We start from the raw sequence: 21,476 nt of genomic DNA, 5'->3' as shown, positions 1-21,476 counted from the left end.
GTTACATCCAAACCGTAACACAAGGTATTGCACACCTGGTTTTCAGTGATTCCAAAGACTGAAGCAGAAAGATCACAAGTTCAAGGCTAGTCTCAAAAATTTAGGAAGAATCTGTCTCAAAATAAAATTTAAAAAAGGGTTGGGGATGTAGCTCAGTGATAAAGCATCCCCGTGTTTAATCTCCAGTACCAGACAAAGAGAGAGAGAGAGAGAGAGAGAGAGAGAGAGAGAGAGAGAGAGAGAGAGAAGAAAGAGAGAGAGAGAAATGAATGTTGGGCTATCATTGAGGAGATTGCCAAAGAATTGTGTGTCCTTGAAGATATAGGGAAAAAGGTACACTCACACATTACTGGTGGTACTGCAAATTAGTACTACCACTCTGGAAAACAGTGTAGAGATTCCTTGGAAAACTTGGAATGGAGCCAATTATTTGACCCAGTTATCCCACTCCTTGGCCTGTACCCAAGGTACTTAAAATCAGCATACTATAGTTATGCAACCACATCAATGTTTATAGCAGCTCAATTCACAATAGCTAAATGATGGAACCAACCTAGATGCCCTTCAACAGATGAATGGATAAAGAAATTGTGGTATATATACACAAGGGAATATTACTCAGCCATAAAAAAAATGAAATTATGACATTTGCCAGTTAGTGGATGGAACTGGAGACTATCATGCTAAGTGAAATAAGCCAGTTCCCCCAAACCAAAGGCCTAATGTTGTCTCTCATACGCAGATGGTAACACACAATAAGCAGGAGAGGGCAGAATAGAAGTTCATAGGATTAGACAAAAGGAAATCAGAGGAAGGGGGATGGGAATAGGAAAGACAGAATGAATCAGACATAACTTTCCTATGTTCTTATATGAATACACAACCAGTGAAACTTCACATCATGTACAACCGCAAGAATAGGATCCTAATTAGAACAGCTTACTCCATGCGTGTATGTCAAAACACACTCTACTGTCATGTATATCCAAAAACAAAAAAAGTGAAAAAAAAAAAAAAGAATTGTGTGGCCCTAGGTGAGCTAATCTGCCATATAATACATGTATAATACTGTGACCAGCTGCCCTGTGCCTGGTACCACCCTAAAACATAAAGGATCAGGTCACCAGTATAATATAAAGCTGCCCCAGCCCCACTCTCTGTCGCCTGAGCTTGTGTCCGGCAGCCAGGCGCCCTGATGGCCACTCCCCCGCACTCTCCGAGCCGCTCACCCTGCTGCCTGGGGCGCCGGGCTGCGAGCCTCTGCCAGCTCTGCTGGATCCTTGGGGCCGTGGGCAGCGGTGGCCATGCCTGCCCGCCCCGAGGAGGCCCTTTGTTGCTGCATTTGCCCAGTAACTCTGGCTGTACCGTGCACCCCTTGGATAAAACGGGCACGCCTGGAACATGGCGGACGAAGACCTCATCTTCCGGCTGGAAGATGGAATGTCAATTCTAAGGTTAATACCTACTACAGCAACCTAAGGAAAAGTCAGCAGGACTCCAGCGGTCCCCCGCCAGCTCCTTCCACTTCAAGCTATTCCCCTCCTCTCTCCCTCCCTCTCTCTCTCTCCTCCGCCCAGTAAAATCTCTTGCGTGAGTTCCCACATACAGAGTGGTTTTTCTGGGCGCTTTTCACTTTTCAACCAGACATGATCATGTCACCTCTAGGGGGCATTGAGAGCTTGACTTGACCCAAGCAGGATTTTTTTTTTTTTTATTGTAAACAAATGGGGTACAACTTGTTTCTCTGGTTGTACATGAAGCAGAGGCATACCATTTGTGTAATCATACATTTACATAGGGTAATGGTTTTTGATTCATTCTGTTATTTATTCCTCCCCCCACCCCTCCCACCCCTCTTTCCCTCTATACAGTCCCTCCTTCCTCCATTCTTGCCCCCCTCCCACCCCCCATTATGTGTCATCATCCGCTTATCAGTGAGATCATTCGTCTTTTGGATTTTTGAGATTGGCTTATCTCACTTAGCATGATATTCTCCAATTTCATCCATTTGCCTGCAAATGTCATAATTTTATTATTCTTTATAACTGAGTAATATTCCATTGTGTGTGTGTATATATATATATATATATATATATATATATATATATATCACAATTTCTTTATCCATTCATCAATTGAGGGGCATCTAGGTTGGTTCCACAATCTGGCTATTGTGAATTGAGCAGCTATGAACATTGATGTGGCTGCATCACTGTAGTATGCTGATTTTAAGTCCTTTGGGTATAGGCCAAGGAGTGGGATAGCTGGGTCAAATGGTGGTTCCATTCCAAGCTTTCTGAGGAATCTCCACACTGCTTTCCAGAGTGGCCGCACTAATTTGCAACCCCACCAGCAGTGTATGAGTGTACCTTTTTCCCCACATCCTCGCCAACACCTATTGTTGCTTATATTCTTGATAATTGCCATTCTTATTAGGGTGAGATGAAATCTTAGGGTAGTTTTGATTTGCATTTCTCTTATTACTAGAGATGTTGAACATTTTTTCATATATCTGTTGATTGCTTGTAGATCTTCTTCTGTGAAGTGTCTGCTTATTTCCTTCAGGTTCTTGACTTACATGACTGAAAAGAATTTCAGGATTTAATCAAAAACAAGGCACAAGCAAAGATTTATTAAAGGACAACAAAGTGTACACACCTCACAGGCAGGGTGCAGAGGACCTGGCCTCTCGGAGCAGAGTGATGCACACAGGACAGAATTCCTACCACAGGATTTTCCTGGGGAGAAAAGTGCAAGTGTCAGGCAAGCTTTTGTGAAAATGAAATCCCATGTCAATCATTTGATATTTGGGGTTCAGAAAGTTTCCTTTTGGTTAAGCAGTCGTAAGTCGTAAATCAGTTGTGGGCACATCCTGTAACAGGTCTTTGAGTCCGGGGACATTTAGATTGATTTATGTTCTTGTTCTAATCTGATACAGGCTGTCACTGGAGGTTTTGTTCACCTAACCAAAGAAATAAGCATGACTGGTCACACTCATAGTTGGGGTCTCCATCTAATAAGTCTCTCTTTCTCCCTGAGACTGCCCACTTCCTTACTCTCTGCCCAGAACTACGTCTCATTCTCCAAGAGAGATCTTTGCTCCAGTCTTTGTTCCCCCTATTTTTATTGGTGCATTATAGTTGCACATCATGTTGGGATTGGTTGCTACATGTTTGCACCTGCGCCCCATATAACAATATAATTTGGCCAATACCACTTTTCCGCATTTCCTCTCCCTCCCTGCTGCCCACCTCTTGGTCGCTTTCTTCTGCTTATCTCCCTTTGATTTTCATGAGATTTGCCCCCACCTTTCTTTTCCTTTTTTCCCTCTGTAGCTTCTTTCTGCATAGGACAGAAAACGTAGAACTCTTTACCTTCTGAGTTTGATTTATTTCGCTTAACATAATGTTCTCTAGTTCCTCCCATTTTCCTGTAAATGACGGATTCCTCCCCCCCCCCATCCAACTCAGGGGCACTCGACCACTGAGCCACACCCCCAGTCCTATTTTGTGTTTTATTTAGGTACAGGGTCTCACTGAATTGCTGAGCGCCTCGCTTCTGCTGAGGCTGGCTTTGAACGCCCGATCCTCCTGCCTCAGCCTCCCGATCCTCTGGGATTACAGGCGTGTGGCCACCGCGCCTGGCAAATGACGTACTTTCATTTTTCTTTATGGCCAAATAAAACTCATTGTGTATACATATACCACATTTTCTTAAACAATTCATCTGTTGATGGAAACCTGCTTTGCCTCCAGTCTTGTCTGCAATTGGTGGTACAAGAAATTGTTGCCTTATTTTCTTATTTTATTTTTATTTATTTATTTTATTTTTTGGTGGTGTTCAGCACCTGCCTTTCCCCCTGTTGTCACTTCCACGAAGTAGGAACCTTGTGTGGTTTTCGCTCATTTCATCCCCAGCCCCCAGCACAGTGCCCGTTTGAGCACAGTAGGCGCTCCGATGAAATCACGGTGCACATGCGTGGAGGAATGGAGGGGGCGCTGCGCCCAGTTGTAAAGCCCGCGAGCCGGAGCGGCTTTAGGACTGTCACCTAGAAACTGAGCAGCGTCGGAGTGGCTCGGGCAGGCAGCCTCAGGGACCAGGTTTCAGAGTTGGAGAGTTCACAGGCGGTCAAGGTCAGTCCGGTGCGGGCGGGGGACGAGCCCGGGGCGGAAGGTCACTGAGCGGGCAGTGGAGAAGGCTGTTCCCGGCCCCCGAGGCGTGGCCGCGGGGCCGGGGGGCGGCACTGGGTCCCGCCCCGCCGCACGGTCGCGGGGCGGGGCGGCGCCGGAAGCCGCCTGCGGATCGGACTGGGTCTGACCCGAGCGGAGCGGGCGGCCGGCGGCGGCGGGTGAGTGCGCGCCGGCGTCGTCAGGCACGTTCTTGAAGAGAAGGGGCTGGAACTGCGCCCAGGATCGCGCAGCCCGTGCTTGGGACGGTCTGCCGCTGCCCGGGCGAATCAGGGACCCCAAAGGGCGCGCGGAGCGGGGGCCTGGCAGAGCGCGGACGAGGTCAGGAGGTCGCGGGGTGCAGCGGGCGGTGGCCGAGGACCCGCGGCTCGGGTCTGCCGCGCCGCACCCGCAAAACGCGCCTGGGAGACTCGCCCGCGCCGCGCAGAGGGGGCTCCCTGCACCCCGGCCAAGTCTTTCCGAGAAAGGTGGGCGCCACGCGGAAAGAGCCGGGAAGAGCAGGTGTGGGAGGTCTTGGACAGAATGAGTCTGGTACCTGAGGGCAGGGGGAAAACCTTGATCTTTAAAAGGAAAGTGACGGGGTCGCCGAGTGCCCCTAAACTCGGGCTGCCTCCGGAGGCCGAGGTTCTGCGGGATAAACCAGCAGAGGCTAAACTAAACTCCATGCACGCCCAAGTCAACTTGGAACTGCCCTAGTGGGCAGTGTTGGACGCGTTCCTTCCAGTGTCACCCACACAGAACACCCCCCTCCTACCTTCCCCAGTAAAAATCTCTGAACTGGGCTGGTAGGCGCACGCCTTTGATCCCAGCGACTCCAGCGACTCGGGAGGCCGACAGGAGGATCGCAAATTGGAAGGCAGCCTCAGCAATTTAACAAGACCCCGTATCAAACTAGAGAATAAAAAAGAGTGAGAATGGGACTCAGTGGTAAAGCGCCCGCAGTCCTCAGTGCCAAAGAGGGGAGGGGTCTTTTTGACCCTGGGATTTAGGGAGAGGGTGGAGAGGGTAAAGGGGCTTTGGGAGGGTCAGTTTTGGAAGGACTTTGCACCTGTACTTCAAAACTAGCCTCAGGTTCTAGCTTCTGCACAGATACCTGCTACTGAACCTCCCAAGCCCTCAGAGGACATCTGCCCTGGCCCAGTTCCTAGCGAGAGCTCTCCAGGAGGTGCTGCGTGTAAGCACACGTCCAGACCACGTCCATCTCACGGAGGACGGGAAACCCCAACAGGGGCAGGGCCTCCCCCAGGACCACCCAGCCAATAAATGTGGAGTTGGTCTGGTGGGGGTACTCCAGGGCCAGCCGGGCTTTGGTGATGAAGTGAAGCAGGGTCCCAGAGCACATGCTGGCAGACCATGGGAGTGTTAAGGGAATCACAAAATGACTGACTCTGAGGAGGATGGACAGGTAGCTTGGCCACCTGGCTAAGTTACTGAGGCTGACCTTGAACTCATGAACTCGTGATCCTCCTTTCTCAGCCTCTGGAGTCTCTGGGATTACAGGTAGGGGCCTTGGCAGCCAGCTCCTTTTCAAACTTTAAGTCCCTTTGGAAATTGGTCTTTTTTTTTTTTTTTTAAATACATTTGGGGTGTGTTCCCCTGGGAGTCTGGCCTTGGAGTACCCACTCTCAGCCTGGCCATTAGTGTCCAGTGAGGGAGGTCTCCAGCTCTTCCCTGTCCCTGAGGTAGAAGAGGAGATGCTCATGGCCCATCCAGTCACACGTTAGTGGCCTGATCATTGTGGGTGGCCACTTGAGAAATATGACTGTCCAAAGGCCAGTGTTGAAATCTACCCTCTGCATAAGCCACGATGATATAAAAAGTTGGGGTTGTCTTTGTGATCTCTATGAAGCAACGCGGGCCATGCTCTTGCCTTGATTGGGCCGGCATGTCTCCTACTGTCTTCTGAGTCTTGACCTCTCATCAGCTTTGGCAGAAATGTGACTTCTTTGCTTTCCAGTGGATTCCTAAAGGCCTCTTATTATTAAAGAAGAACCCCTCGGGATCAGGTTCATGTCTGATTGAGCAAATCCCAGTGCAAACCACGTTAAAAGTTTGTCCATGAAAAAGTTCGGGGATAAGGCTGAGTACCTGTAATCTCAGCAACTCGGGAGGCTGAGGCAGGAAGATAGCGAGTTTGAGGCTAATCTTTACAACTTAGTGAGACCCTGTCTCGAAATAATAAAAAAAAAAAAAAGTGATAAAGTACCCCTGGGTTCAGTCCCCAGTACTGAAAAAAAAAAAAAAGCTTTGGTGGCCGTTTAATCGTTGGCCCTGTGTTCTCCCACTGATGGTGTTTTTCACGGATTGATGGAGTCTCCCACTGACTGAGTTTCGCCTGCACTGTTGCCACGAGAACAGGTCTTTGAACATTCATTCATTCCATGCTTGTATTTTAAGCACCTACCAGGTAAATGGCTGGAAGTGCAGGTCCATGGCTTAAGCCCTTGGTTGAGGTGTCTGGCTAACTAGGTCACGGCCCAGCAGAAAGGAGTCCAGCTGTCCTTAGGGGCCGGGTAAGAATGGATACTGCAGGAGCCACGGAGAGCGGGGGTGTCCAGAAGTGTTGGGCAAGGGGCCGCTGCAGAGGAAGGGTGGAATGTGCTGGAGAACCCTTGGCCTCCCTTCCCCAAGTGAGGCCATCAGAGGTCATAAGAGCAGAGAAAAAGACAGATTCCAGAAGAGGCCTCCCCTCCCATAACCCTGCCCTGGTGTCCTTGAAGGCCTGGGTGTTCCTTCGGCACCCCCACCGTCTTTAGAGAAGCAGTTTGCCTTCGTGGGTGGGTCTGCCTCCTTGGGTGAGTCAAAGGCTAATGATCCCTGGGGACAGAAGGCACTTGGGCTAAACTCCTTTGGCTAGCATACTGCCTGTGAGGCCTGCCCTGGGGCTGCTGGCTTTCTCTTTCCACAGGAACATTGTCCCCTGGAGGGCCTGGTAACAGGTTTGTTTGCCTACCTGGAAATTAAAGCTACCCTGACCTGACAGGCACTTGGTGATATCTGTGCTACACCTGTCCCCTGCTCTCCTGGCCACCCTACCTTCTGCCACATGTATGCTGAATAACTCCTACTGTTGCCTCCACCCCCCGGGCTGTGGCCTGTGCTGTCCCCTCCTCCAGAAAGGCCCCTGACCCAGTTTCTTTTTAGAGCTCCAGGATGTTGCCCTGAGTCCCTGGGTGGTCCAGTGTGGTCCTCTGTCCCCAGCATAGCCTCCAGAGCCCCTGCCCAACCCGCTTGGAAGTGGGACTTTCAGGATGTTGTCCTACCTTATCACTGGTTGCCAGTCCTTGGGGCAGGGCCCATCCCAGAGGGACGCTGAAGGGGGCAGGGGAAACCCACCCGACCTGTGGCCTGCCTCTTGGCCTCCATGTTCCCAGGCGCTGCTTAGCTACTGGTGCCCTCTCCTACCTGTGCCTGGGATCTTGAACCTCCCTGGCTCCTGGCGACCCAGGAATGTTCTTCTTTTGGCCTAGTTGGCAGAGTTAGTCTGAGGAATACTTGGGATCAATTCTGGACAACCTTTCTGAGGACTTGGGGCTGTGAAGATAGCCCTGTCCCCATGGGTACTTGTCCTGGTCCCAGCCCTGCCTAGGGTTCAGTTTCCTCATCTGTAAAATGGGAGGGATGCTCCAACCTCAGTGCATTGGGGTCATTTGGCCAATGGGAAACAACTTAAATCCCCTCTAAACCCCCGTGCCAGAGCTTCCATCCCCTGTGTCCCTCAGGGAAAACGTGAGCAGTGGGCAGCTGAACACTAGGGAAACCGTGCCTGGAGTTCTAACTGTAAGCCACCCCCGACTGTGGGAAGGTTGGGGGACCGTGTTGGGGTCACTGTGGCTTGGAGCTCTATGTGTTCAAGGACAGTTCAGGGTGTTAGAACTGGTGGGTCTTATAGCCCCACTCATAGGGAGTAAATTTTATTATTTTTTGTGCCAGGGATTGAACTCAAGGTCACTTACCCACTGAGCCCCAGCCCCAGCCCTTTGTATGTTTTATTTAGAGACAAGGTCTCACCAGGTTGCTTACAGCCTTGCCAAGTTTCTGAGGCTGGTTTCAAACCTGCGATCCTCCTGCCTCAGCCTCCTGAGCTGCTGGGATCACAGGTGTGCACCACCCGACCCGGCTCCAGGGGTAAATTGAGGCCTAAGGAGGGAAGCGACTGTGCCCCAGGCTACACTGATGATCAGGACCTTCCAGTGCTGTGGTGTGGCCCCAGAAGGTCCCGGATGGACTGGAACCCGCATCCCCAGGAAGCTGTTTAGCAACTTCAAGGCTGACCTCAGAGTCCGTGTCCTCCTCCCTGGACAGCCCTGCCTGTCCCCCACTGTCTGCCTCCCCCTCCCTGAAGCTTGCGGAGCTGTTGGGCCTCCCTCGATGCTCTGTGCAGCGAGCGTTGCCTCTTCCCCTGGCGCCTCCCCAGTGGCCCTCGCCTGTGTTTGGCACAGTCTGGGGCAGGTGTGGTTGCCTGTTGCTGAGCCAGTGTCCACAGCAACCCCGGCTGCTCTTAGGATTTCAGCTTCCACTGTCTGAAGGCCGCACACCATATGTGTCCGTCTCTGGGGTACCGCTAGGCTGGAGCAAGCCCTCTGGGTAAAACCCCAGGTCAGCCTCTTAGCCCCCATAAGGGCAGACTGGGATGCTACAGGTGACCCTGTCCACAGTCTCCCAGGTGCCCTGGGGGAGCCCTGATGTTTTAGTTAGCCTTATCATTACCGTGATCAAAAGACTAGTAAAAATAACACAGAGGAAAAGTTTTTGTTTTTTTTCTTGGTACCAGAGATCGAGCCCAGGGGCACTTAACCACTGAACCCCATCCCCAGCCCTTTTTTATATTTGATTTAGAGACAGGGTCTCTCTGAGTTGTTTAGGGCCTCACTAAGTTGCTGAGGCTGGCTTTGAACTCATGATCCTCCTGCCTCACCTCCTGAGCTGCTGGGATTACAGGTGTGCACCATAGCACCCAGCTGAGGAAAAGTTTATTTGGGGCTCATGGTTTCAGAGGTCTCAGTTTGTAGGTGGCTGACTCCCTTGTTCTGACCCCTAGGTGAGGCAGAATATCCTGGTGAAAGGGTGTGAAGGAGGAAAGCAGCTCAGGATATGATCTGCAGGAAGCAGGGTCAAAATGTAAAGTCCCAAAGTAGTGACCCACGTCCTCCAGCCACACCCTTCCTGCCTCCGCTTGCCACGGTGGATTAGGTCATGGATTAGGTTAAGACCCATAACCCAGTTGTTTCACCTCTGAAAATTCTTGCATCATCCAACACTTGAGCTTTTGGGGGACGCCTCATGTCTAAACCCTAACACCCGGCCACGAGGCTCCTTTCCCCTCTGTCAGCTCTGTGTTTGAGCATCTAGTGACCTGGCCACTGCTTTCCTCAGCTCTGACTCTGGGCCAAGAGTTCCCCAATTTCAGTTCCTCTGGCTTCTCCAAGGTTTACTCTCAGTTTGCTGGGAACTAATGGCGGATGAGTGGGAGCCTGGGGTGGGTCCAGCCTGCAGACCTGGCCCTGCATACTCCCTACTTGCTTCTCCCATGACCGCACTTGTCCTGGGGTCCCTGCTGCCACCTCTCACCTCTCACATGGAGCCTGCCTGACAGTGCCCTCCTCCCTGACCCTCTCTGACCAGCAGACATTCCTTGGAGATTTTTCCCAGACGGATTTGGCTGTCCCATTTCTGGGGGCACGTCTCCCAACTGTCCCTGGAAAGCTGCAGGTGTGGGACCTGGCCCCTGCCGGCTCCACCCCACCCCATGGTCACAGCCTCATTTCACACCACATTTGTTTAAGTTCATTTGTGGTGTTGTGACAGAACGCCACAGAGCGGGGGATTTAATACCAACAGGAATGTCCTGACTCACATCTGGAGGCTGGGAGTCCAGGAGGGCAGGGTTACATCTGGAGGGCCTTTTTGCTGTGTCCTCCTGTGACGAGGGCAGAAGATTACACTAAGCCTCAAGGCCTTTTGTTTGTCTATTGGGTGCAGGGGATTTAACCCAGGAACCCTTTATTACTGAGTGACATCCCTCAGCCCTTTTTTTTGGTGGGGTGGGTACCAGATATTGAACTCAGGGGTGCTCAACCACCGAGCCACACCCCCAGCCCTGGTTTGTATTTCATTTAGAGACAGGGGCTCACTGAGTTGCTTAGCGCCTTGGTTTTGCTGAGGCTGGCTTTGAACTCTCAATCTTCCTGCCACAGCCTCCCGAGCCACTGGGATTACAGGCATGTGCCATCACACCCGGATCCCTCAACCCTTTTAATTTTTTTATTTTGAGACAGTTGCTTATGGCTTTGCTGAATTGCTGAGTCTGGCCTTGAACTTGGCAGTCCTCCTCCCTCAGCGTGCAGAGCTGCTGGGATTACAGGTGTGCACCTCCACATCGGCTCAAGGTCTTTTATAATGACTGCTGCTCCTTTCCTGGGGTAGAACCTAAATGACGCAAGCACTTTCCATTAGGTCCCAACATGGTCACATTTGGGGACTTCGTTTCCAACATGTTCGATTTTTTTTTTTTTGAACGGTACCATGGGATTGAACCCAGGGATGCTCTACCACTGAACTATATCTCTGGTCCTTTTGAAAAATTTTATTTTGGGACAGGGTCTTGCTGAGTTGCTGAGTCTGGCCTTGGGTCTATGACCCTCCGGAGTGGCTGGACCACCCTGTTCAGTGGCAACACGTGCTTTGGGGGATACATTCTAACCAGAGCAGCATTCTGTTTTGGAGGAGTCTCAGAGGAGCTAAAGTTTGGAACCCCTTCTGGTCCAGGCCTGGAAGCTGAGGCCATCCCATCAGACCCTGCTCACTGACCTTCTTAGATGTGGGCCAGAACCTGGTGACTTGCGAGCCTGGCAGGATCTGGTTGCTGTGTTTGCTTCGTGTAGGTCTTGAAGGGCCTGCCTTTCCTTGGGCTGAGTCTGAGCTGGCCAGTTCTGCACGGGCACACCCCCGTCTCTTGCCATTCACCTGCCCAGCTTCCCACATCGTTTACCTTGTGCACCTGATAATGTAAATGACTTGGGAAGCGCTGCCATTTTAAGGGCAGGGGCCGAGTTTGTCTGACCACGGGCGGGGTCCACAGCAAGAGCATGTCAGAGACTAGATGCTCCATGTGAGTGTCGCTGAGTGACTATTACCATCTTCCAAAGTCTGATGACATACTGGGTAAAAAATGGGCAAAACAGTTTGTTTAACGTGTGCAAAAAATAGTCAGAACTATAGGTGCGAAGAACATCTCTGGGGCTGCGCAGACAAACTTGGTAAAAATAGGTATCTCGGGAGAAGGGAGCAGGCTGGGCGGGGGCTGGGGTGGAGGTGGGATAGCACTTCTGAATTTAATTCTCATTTTACTGAAGTTTTGTTAATGAGGGATTGACCTCATCGGTGAAGGTCAGTTCCTGGCATTGGAGTTCAGGCCTGTGTTTTGTGGTGGGCACCCCTGTCCTTCCTGCCCCCTTGACTCTGATTTGGTCTCTTCTCGCAGCCCAGTAGTGCCTGGTTCAAGATGGGGTCCCAGGTCTCGGTGGACACGGGAGCCCTGCACGTGGTGATCGTGGGCGGGGGCTTTGGTGGGATCGAGGCCGCCAGCCAGCTGCAGGCACTGAACATCCCCTTCCTGCTGGTGGACATGAAGGACTCCTTCCACCACAACGTGGCTGCCCTCCGGGCCTCTGTGGAGAGCGGTAAGGTGTTCCTTTCCGGGGCTGCCTTTGTGAGCATGGTCTTGTCACTGCTGTGGGACATAATTTCAGGGACTGATTCTCTCACATAGGGCAGGTTTCCTCAATTACACCAGTAGATACTTTCCGGTCAGTGGCTTAAGCAGCTGCCATACTAAGGCCTCACAGTAAGAGCCTGGGCTTTTCCAAGGACCCAGGGCCCAGATGGACACTTTAGCAGTCAGGGGGACCTGGGTGCACCTGCTGGCCCAGCTCTGGCCAGGGGAGCCCTGTTGGCACGTGGCTCAGGAGCAGCTCAGCCTGGTTCTGCCCTGTGAACTTCATGTCCATTCCCTAGGGTTCGCCAAAAAGACGTTCATTTCCTATTCGGTGACTTTCAAGGACAACTTCCGGCAGGGCCTGGTGGTGGGGATAGACCTGAAGAATCAGACGGTGCTGCTGCAGGGTGGCGAGGTGAGTGTGGCGGGCTGGCCCAGCTGTCCCCTAGCCTCAGGAGGCCCTCTGGAGGACCAGAGGCTCTCGGGCTGAGAGAGAGCCACCTGAGGCCTCCAAGCCCTGCCTGTTGCTGGACAGATAGCAGGTTCTTCATAAAGGGAGGCGGGACCACAGCAGCCACAGGGTATGGTGGCAGCTATTTCTTGAGTTTTGCCTGTACGTCAGGCAGTGTCCTAACCCTTTATGTAAATCTCATTTAACGTTTGCCATGACAGTATAAGGTAGGTGGTACCTTCATTTTACAGATAGGTTAAATGGCTTGCCTGAGGTCACCCGTCTGGTAAAAGACTGAGCCAAGGTTTGAATCCAGGCAGTTTCAGCCCTGGGTCCGTGCTCTGGAAGCCAGTGTCCTGGACGAGGCCCAGGTCTGGCCAGCCATTGAGGTTCTCCTCATTGTCCAGAAGCTAATTAGACGCAAGCATGAGGTTACATTCTCCGAGCTGGGAGGCCAGAGGGGCCGGGGGTTCCTTCACTCATCTTCACGCTCCTCACGCCAGTGTCCAAGCCCGGTGCCTGGTATATGCTTGCAGGGGCTGAGCTCTATCTGTGAGCGGCCACCAGCCCACACAGTGGATTGAGGGACAGCTCTAGCTCAGCCCCCAGTGCAGTGTGTACAGCTAAGGGGGGACTGGAAACAGGAGACAAGCTCCTGTCCTCAATGAGGATGTGACTTAGTGTGAACCAGTGGTTCCTGAATTATTTTAAGGGACCAGGGACTCACTAGTTGGAAAGATGACTGGGTGCAGGGGCGTAGGCCTATCATCCCAGTGACTCGTAGATGAGTGTCTCCTAGTCCTGCAGGTTTGATCTGTGCTCCTCTGAGTCCTGAAGGGTCCACGAGGGCGTGGGCTGAGTGGGTCAGACTCCCCAGACCCCTCCCACGGGAGCAGCTCTGTACCTGGGCTCCAGAGTATTCCCCTCCTCCCTCCCTTCCTGCCCTTCTCCCCCTCCTCCACTCTGTTCTTTTAGTACGGATAGGAGGAGCCTTCTAGAGTGTCCAGGAGACCCCAGACTCTACACTGGAAGTACGTGCATTCCCGTGCCTGGTTTCCTGTTCCTTGCTGACCTGCCTCCTGGGGTGGAGACTCTCCCCTCCCATAGGGTCTGACTCCGTGGGTCATGTGTGCTGCAGGCAGGAGGTAGAGTCTGCTTGCTTCAGTCTTGGGTTCTGGTGCCCTTCCTGGGCCCCACTGGTTTGGTAATTTCACTCCCTTTCAAGAGGGCTGCCCCCTTGGTTTGCCCACGGGCCTCTTCTAGCCGGCGCTCCTTGGCCACTGGGGATCTGGCGTTAGATGCAGAAGCCTCCCCCACTCTGTCCTACCCTCATCTTTCTTCCTTCCTTTCTTCTTTCTTTTTTATTTATTTTTTTGAGGGGCGTGCCAGGGATTGAATCGGGGGCACTTTACCACTGAGTCACAGCCCCGGCCCTTTTTATTTTTTAATTTTAAGACAGGATCTCACTCAGTTGCTGAGACTGGCCTCGACCTTGTGAGCCTCGTGCCTCAGCCTCCGAGTCACTGGGATGATAGGCCTGCGCCCCTGCACCCAGCTCATCTTTCTTTGTCTTGTCCCTCACAGGCCCTGCCCTTCTCACATCTCATCCTGGCCACGGGCAGCAGTGGGCCCTTCCCTGGCAAGTTCACCAAGGTTTCCAGTCAGCAGGCCGCCATCCAGGCCTATGAGGACATGGTGAAGCAGGTGAGCTGCTGCAGACAGGCATGGGCAGTGAAAGCAGATGAGGGGACAGCTGGGGCCACAGCTGGGCTGCAGCAGGGAGACTGTGGGAGCTGCAGAGCTGCTGAAGCAGCTGGAGAGTTGGAGAGTTGCTAGGAAGACATTTCCTGGGAGAGACCTTGGACCTGTCACAGAGGCCTGGACACACGCTCCCCACACGCTGCTGTGCTTGGTGTGTCCCAGGCTCATCCCTTTACACTCACCTGCCCTCCTGATTGCCCAGGGCTTTGGGTTTTGTAGAGCAGGTTTAGTCCCCGTGATCTCCGTCAGTTGGCACGGTGATCCTACAAGGAGGGTAGGAGGAGGCCTATTTGGATCCCAGATATGGAAAGAATTCTCTACCTTTCTTTTTTCTTTTTTTGTGGTGCTGGGGATCGAACCCAGGGCCTTGTGCTTGTGAGGCAAGCGCTCTACCAACTGAGCTATCTCCCCAGGTCTCTACCTTTCTTTGGCCAGGGAGCTCACACCACAGGCGGAACCACCAGGCAGAGGGTGGATGTGTAGTGTTTTTTATGTCCCGGTTCTCTCCAGATCCAGCGCTCACAGTTCATCGTGGTGGTGGGCGGAGGTTCCGCTGGAGTGGAGATGGCAGCAGAGATTAAGACAGACTACCCTGACAAAGAGGTGAGGCAGGCCACCTTGGCTTTGAGCTCCAAGTGATCGCTTTGGCTTTGAGCTTCTGTCCACTTCACCTGATGAACGTCAGGAATTTGCTCAGGGCTCTGGAGGTTAGAGCCCTGTTCATATAAGCCGGGCACATATGTGTGTTTACCTGTCTTGTGCAAAAAAGGGAGATTCTGCAGGGAATTTCCCCAGGGAACCAGGATCCTACCTCTGACTTTGCAGAGCTGTTCTGGGTGTGCCTCATTCAGGGAGAGGTGCTGCTCTCTTGGCGGAATCCAAGGATCCGATCCAGGGGAGATATCCTGTAAAGGTGAACCGTGTCAGCTGGGCGCAGTGGTGCATGCCTGTCATCCCAGCGGCTGAGGAAGCTGAGGCAGGAGGATCATGAGTTCAAAGCCAGCCTCAGCAAATTAGTGAGGCCCTAAGCAACTCAGCGAGATCCGGTCTCTAAATAAAATATAAAAAGGACTGGGATGTGGCTCAATGGTTGCATCCGTGCCTTCAATTCTTGGAACAAACAAACAAGCAAAAAGTGAACTGTGTCACCTTCAGAATTTAAGCCCTGGTAATAAAACCTAGACTTTTAAATTTTTATTTATTTATTTACTTATTTTTTGTGGTGCTGGGAATTGACCCCAGGGCCTTGTGCTTGTGAGGCAAGCACTCTACCAACTGAGCTCTATCTCTAGCCCAAACCTAGACTTTGATTACCTCTTCTTGCTGACAGCCACCTTGAACAAGGACATACTCAGGTGGCTTTTGGACTGTGCCCGATGGTGTAGCCCTTGCCCGAGAAGGCCACGGTGGGAGCCTGCTGTGTAGCCCCGTGCCTGCCCGGGCTGGGGGACCACTGGCTAGCATGCCTTCTGTCCACGGGAGGGTGGCGTTGTCCTGCTCTGACCTTTCTAATGCTCAGGGGTGCAGGGGGCAGGGATAGAGAACCTGCCCGGCACCTAGAGAGAAAGATAAGGTCCTGGCCTGCCCTGGCTTGGCGCGTGCTGAGTGATGTTGGTGACCCTGGTCCTTTGGGCGGGTGCCTGCCTAGAGCCGATCAGGCAGCTTCCCAGAGGAGGGAGCCAGCCAGCTGGTTCTTTTCCCTGGGGAAAAGCAGGTTGGTTTTAAAAAGAAATCAATGTGGGCTAATTGATGTATGACTGTCGTCTGACAAATTGTTGGCAATTGTGATGAGTGGTTGATCTGATTAAAGGTTATTCATTTTGATTTATGAGGGTTATGTACAAATGAACAGCCAGGTGAAGACGTTCATAGGATGAGGTCTGGAAGGGTCCTGAGTGGAGGAGCTTCTGTCCCCTGGAACTGGGGTGCACACTCTCCTGGCACGTGGATGTGATCACCAGCATGGGACTCTCCAAGCCCTGCCTGGAGTATTTGGAGGGTCATCACCTAGGCGTGACCAAATGTTAACTTACTCTCGGCTTCTTTCCCCTCCCTGGAGGGTGCAGAGTGGGGCTGGAACCTGGTTTGCTCTTTCTGGTGGCTGGTCCCCATCCAGGAGCCCACCAGGACTCACCCCGCCAGGGAAAGATGCTCCCATCACCCAAGAAATTCCAGGCGATTCGTCCCTCCGGTCAGATGCTGCTTGCATTCGGGACGTTACAAAGGTCTTAGAAGCTTTAGGTCAGAAACTAGGGTCGAGTACCAAATGTTAGAACAGATGAATTCTCCCTGCACCCCTGGGGTGTTCAGGGGTGTTAAGAGCTCTGTCAGGAAGCAGGGGTGGAGACCAGTATGTGTATTTGTTATATCACAGGTGTAAGGACCAGTCTAAAGTAATAAATAAGGTCAGATAACTCAGTATAATATCCTCTTTATCTATACCTTGTAGGCAAATAAGAGTAACACAGCGGCCACTCTCTAGTGAGGAATTAATGTGTGCTAGGTTCTCCTCTCTCTCTCTCTCTCTCTCTCTCTCTCTCTTTTGGTACTGGGGAGTGAACCCAGAGGCACTTAACCACTAAGTCACATCCCTTAGCCCTTTTTGTATTTTATTTGGAGACAGGATCTCACTAAGTTGTTTAGGATGCTTGCTTTGAACTTGGACTCCTCCTGCCTCAGCCTCCCGAGCTGCTGGGATTACAGGCATGTGCTAGCATGCCTAGGCTTATCTCCTTTTAACATATTTTCTTGCTTATGATTGCAACATTCCTAAGGGGGCAACCGTGCCGTTTTGCTAGGTCTCTGGGAGGTGTCTGAGCATTGGAGTTGGGGTTTCAACCAGGTGGTCTGACTTCAAGCCAGCCTTTGAACATGCTGGGCCCCCTGAGCTCCTAGTGCTGATGCAGCCCACAGGCACACACCTGGAAGCGCTTACTTTTGAACCAGCTATCATGTTGGCACCAGCCTGGTTTAAAGTTGGAACGCCACTAGTAGGATGCTTGAATATAATTTTCCAGTAGCCCCGAGGTAAGGTGTGGATAGTGGCACAGGAGTGGTCTTCCAGCCTAGGTTGCAGGTGGTACTGAAAGGGTCCTAGGCTGGATGTGGGCTGGAGCCCTGCTCACCACTGATGGGTGCCAGCGCTGTGCACGTGACGTCCCTGAGGCCTCGGTTTTCTCAGCAGGAAACTTGAAATAGGGAAGGAGGAGGGCGTCCTGGAGGTGGGGCGGAGGAGCCGGGGACTCAGGGGTTCCTCTGAGGCCCTGTGCTTGCTTTGTTCCCAGGTCACTCTCATCCACTCTCAAGTACCCCTGGCTGACAAGGAGCTCCTGCCCTGCGTGCGGCAGGAGGTGAAGGAGATCCTCCTTAGGAAGGGCGTGCAGCTGCTGCTGAGTACGTATGACGTCAGCCCTCCGCCCCTCCCTGACCTGCCGAGATGGGGCTCAGAGCTGGCCGCGGCCACCCAGTCCCCCTTCCTCTGTGTCCTGGGGGTTCCGCACGAGGCACCAGAAACAGTCTCAAGTATCACAGTCCACTGGAGCCTGGTCCAGCTGGAGGCCCACGTCACACAGGCAGCAATGCCTTGCTGTTGCTCTGGGCACGGGGCGGACGCGGGCCATCGGTTTGCTAAACAATGGTGTGGGGTACCTACTTCATGAACCTCATGTATAATGAACCATGTATGTATATTAATTTTTTTTTTTTTTGGAACTGGGGATTGGGCTCTTTATCACCCAGCCTCACCCTCAGCCCTTTTTATTTTTTATTTTGAGGCAGTGTCTCGCTAAGTTTCTGAGACTGGCCTGGAACTATTAGTCCTCCTGCCTCAGCCTCCCGAGTTGCTGATTATAGATATGTGTCACCATTCCCGACACTGAATTTTTTTTTTAAAAAAGTGCATTTGAAGGATTTGCCCTGAGACTTGATGTCTCTGCTAGAGGGAATAGGTTCGTTGGATTCCTTTGAGAGTGATGAGCGTGGCTTTTGTACAGATTGGGAGGGGAGAGACCTACCCAGCATTTGATTTCTTTTCTTTTCTTTGTTTTTGTAATACTGGGGATTGAACCTGGGGCCACTTAACCACTGACCCACCCCCACCCCCCAGCCCTTTTTCTTTTTTATTTTGAGACTGAATTCACCGAGTTGCCAAGGCTGGCCTTGGGCTTGTGATCCTCCTGCCTCAGCCTCCTGAGTCTCTGGGATTACAGGCTTGTGCCTCTGTGCCTGGCCCACCCCGCATTTTAGAGGGGGCTCTGATCGCAGTGGTGTGACACCCATATTTTACTGCACTGGACCTTGGCCTCCTGTGCTTTGTGGGGATGGTGGTGAGGTGTCTGCTATGAAAGTCCCTCACTGGTTGTGGAGGATGGTTGGTGCCCTGATTTCAGGCTGAGGGTCCAGGAAGCTGGCTTCTCTGCTCTTCCCTGTTCTTGCTTTGCCCGTGGTGTGTTGGACGGACAGGAGGCTGACGTTCCGCAAGGCACGCTTGAGGCTTTCTGTTGAATAGCTCTTCCCAGAACTTCTTGGGAAGCTCAGCTTCACTCCCCTCTGGCAGCTTCTTGGAATCTTCCTCCAGTTGGATGCCCTGGGGCCAAATGTCCAAGTTGTGTTTCTGGGGAAGTTAGGGGGCCAGGGGAAGGGCGTGGTGGGAGAGGGGAGCGGAGAGACTGCCTAGCTGGGCCTCCCGCAGTCAGCCTTGGCACTGCCGAGCCTCCTGGTCAAGGGCCCACCCTCCCCCTCCCACACAGGTGAGCGGGTGAGCAACCTGGAGGAACTGCCTTTCAATGAGTATCGGGAGTACATCAAAGTGCAGACAGACAAGGGCACGGAGGTGGCCACCAACCTGGTGATTCTCTGCAACGGCATCAAGATCAACAGTTCTGCCTACTCCAGTGCATTTGGTAAGCAGGGGACCCAGGCCACTGCCTCATTGTCCAGCACTCTTTGAGATGCGCTGTAGTCCTTGACCCTGAATCAGTCCACGTCCCCTTTGTCCCCGCTGCTCACTTGCTTTCTTTTGAATGGTGACCTCAAACTATGGATCCCTGCTGGGAGACCAGAATCTTCTAGCATTGGGACTGCCCCCTAGTGGTAAGAGGTAGGAACAAGCTTCTAAGAGATGAGAAAGTCCTATTCCTGCTACATGTATGGGGATGTGAGGGAAGTTCTGGGAAGTTCCTCTGTTCACAAGTCCCTGTTCTTTCCAAATCTGAACCTAAACATAGGACTTCCTCAGCTCCTAATGACTTTGGGGCATGGGGCCTCATTTTTTTTTTTTTTTTTTTGGTACTGGGGATTGTACCCAGAAGGGCTTAACCACGGAGCCACATCCCCAACCCTTTTTATTTTTTATTTAGAGACAGGGTCTTGCTGAGTTACCTAGGGTCTCACTAAGTTGCTGAGGCTGGCTTTGAACCTGTGATCCTCCTGCCTCAGCCTCCTGAGGGGCTGGGATTGCAGGCGTGCGCCACCTGGCCTGGCATGCCCTCGTTTCTTACAACTCGGGCTGATGTGAAGGAACCCAAGCTGTTTAGTTTCCTAGAAGTTGGGGGGAACCAACGGATGTGTTTAAGCCTCCAGTAGCCCCAGTCCCATCACTTACTTCTGAGCATCCTTCCCTGTCAAGGAGCTTCTGCCATGTGTCCTGCAAGAAGTGATTATTCACCTCCAGAAAGAAGCCAGTTGAGGGTGTGCACAGGTGGGGTTGGTCCTAATGTGCTTTCCAAGAAAATTCTTTTAATCCATTAAAAAGAAAGACTGTTTAAAGCAGTTTATCATTTATTTTATTTTATTTTTTTATGGTTCTGGGGATTGAACCCCAGGCAGTCTACCCCAGCCCTTTCTATTTTAAGACAGGGTCCTGCCAAGTTGCCTAGACTGGCCTGGAACCCACAATCCCCCTGCCTCAGCTTCCTGAGTCACTGGGATTACTGTCATGTGCCACCACACCTGGCTTAGTTTATCACTTATTAAAGCCTTGCGTTTATTTTAAAGTTCCGGGTCTGTGTTCAAAAGGAATTTTAAAACTTGGCTAGTCATGGTAACGTGTAAGGAGTGAAGGAGCTCTGTGCACGTTAGAGGAGGCAGCTTGCTGGTGTTTTGACTGTCTCCGCCCTGGAGCTTATAAACTGGCCTTTGCAGGAGGGGTGAGAGGTGGGGACCCCAGCAGGAACTCTGAAGGTGGAGGATGGCTTCCTAAGCATGTGCCTCTGAGGACCACTGGACTGGCACCCCGTCTTCATCCCCTGTGTCTGGTGGCTGCGTAGCACAGCAACTCAGGGACTTGGTCTGGGTGTTTCCTTGCCTAGCAGAGGGCCGGCTGGCCAGCAGCGGTGCTCTGCGGGTGAACGAGTTCCTCCAGGTGGAGGGCTATAGCAACATCTATGCTATTGGTGACTGCGCTGATGTGAAGGAGCCCAAGATGGCCTATCACGCCGGCCTCCATGCCAAGGTCGCTGTGACCAACCTCGTCAACTCCATGAAGCAGAGGCCCCTCAAGGCCTACAAGCCAGGTAAGGGAAGCTCGGTGCTCCCCAGTTTTAGAGAGTTTGGGGTTAGATATGGGGAAGACTTTGTGCTATAAGATGACTGACAACTAGACCACACTCTCAAAGCTTTTGAAAATAAACTGGGGACTCACCAGCCTTTCCAGAAGCCGTACACACTTTCCTGCCCTGAGTCTGCAGGCCCAGGAGGAGTGCGCTCTGGGAGCCGCAGGCTGGTGACCCTCAGGGGGCTCTGCTCTGTGTGTGTCTGCTCCACAGGTGCGCTGACCTTCCTCCTGTCCATGGGCAGAAACGACGGCGTGGGCCAGATCAGTGGCTTCTACGTGGGTCGGCTCATGGTGCGGCTGGCCAAGAGCAGGGACCTGTTTGTCTCCACAAGCTGGAAAACCATGAGGCAGTCCCCTCCTTGATGGGGAGGCCAAGTGGGAGACGTGTCACTGCCGCAGATGGTGACGGACCTCAGGACAAAGGCACCCGCCTGACAAGTGCCAAAGCGCACAGGAATAAGATGCTAATGATGTGCAATCTGGAAGGACAGCACCTGCGAGGCCAAACGTGGGAGGGAGGGAGGGAGGGCTGGGGAGGCATTAAAAAGACATGTCCTAGAGGATTCCTTCTGGGTTTGGCAGGTCTGCTTGCAGCAGCGCTGGCTGGAAGGCCTTGGGGAAAGGCTCCTCTGGGACACTTGCGCGTGCGCGCGCGTGTGTGTGTGTGTGTGTGTGTGTGTGTGTGCGCACGTGCACATGTGCATGTGCGGAGGGCTCGGGGAGGTTTCAGAGCTCAGGGCAGTGCAGAGAGCTGAGTCCTGGAGACTGGAAGCCCATCTGTGAGAATAGGAAGGGGAGCCTGCAGAT

General features: G+C 52.5%; 1 protein-coding gene across 5 annotated transcripts; it reads left to right on the top strand.

The window, feature by feature from the left end:
* Window positions 1–4,019: 4,019 nt before the first annotated feature.
* On the top strand, window positions 4,020–21,180 carry Aifm2 (apoptosis inducing factor mitochondria associated 2). 5 transcript variants are annotated; one of them, XM_047553520.1, is made up of 9 exons: window positions 4,020–4,133; window positions 11,671–11,869; window positions 12,204–12,319; window positions 13,940–14,059; window positions 14,627–14,719; window positions 17,401–17,509; window positions 18,865–19,017; window positions 20,425–20,628; window positions 20,881–21,180. In XM_047553520.1, the coding sequence occupies exons 2-9, from the start codon at window positions 11,692–11,694 to the stop codon at window positions 21,030–21,032; spliced, it is 1,125 nt and encodes a 374-aa protein (XP_047409476.1). In that variant the 5' UTR covers window positions 4,020–4,133; window positions 11,671–11,691; the 3' UTR covers window positions 21,033–21,180. The 5 variants fall into 5 exon arrangements, with proteins under 5 accessions (XP_047409476.1, XP_047409477.1, XP_047409474.1 ...); XM_047553521.1 differs by lacking the exon at window positions 4,020–4,133 and adding an exon at window positions 4,191–4,348 and having other exon boundaries at window positions 20,428–20,628; XM_047553518.1 differs by lacking the exon at window positions 4,020–4,133 and adding an exon at window positions 4,191–4,348.
* The last annotated feature ends 296 nt before the right edge of the window (window positions 21,181–21,476 follow it).

The sequence above is a fragment of the Sciurus carolinensis genome, chromosome 5, assembly GCF_902686445.1.
Source record: "Sciurus carolinensis chromosome 5, mSciCar1.2, whole genome shotgun sequence".
Classification (NCBI taxonomy): domain Eukaryota; kingdom Metazoa; phylum Chordata; class Mammalia; order Rodentia; family Sciuridae; genus Sciurus; species Sciurus carolinensis.
Note: the sequence above shows the minus strand (reverse complement) of the source record. Positions and strands in the feature narration are given on the sequence as shown.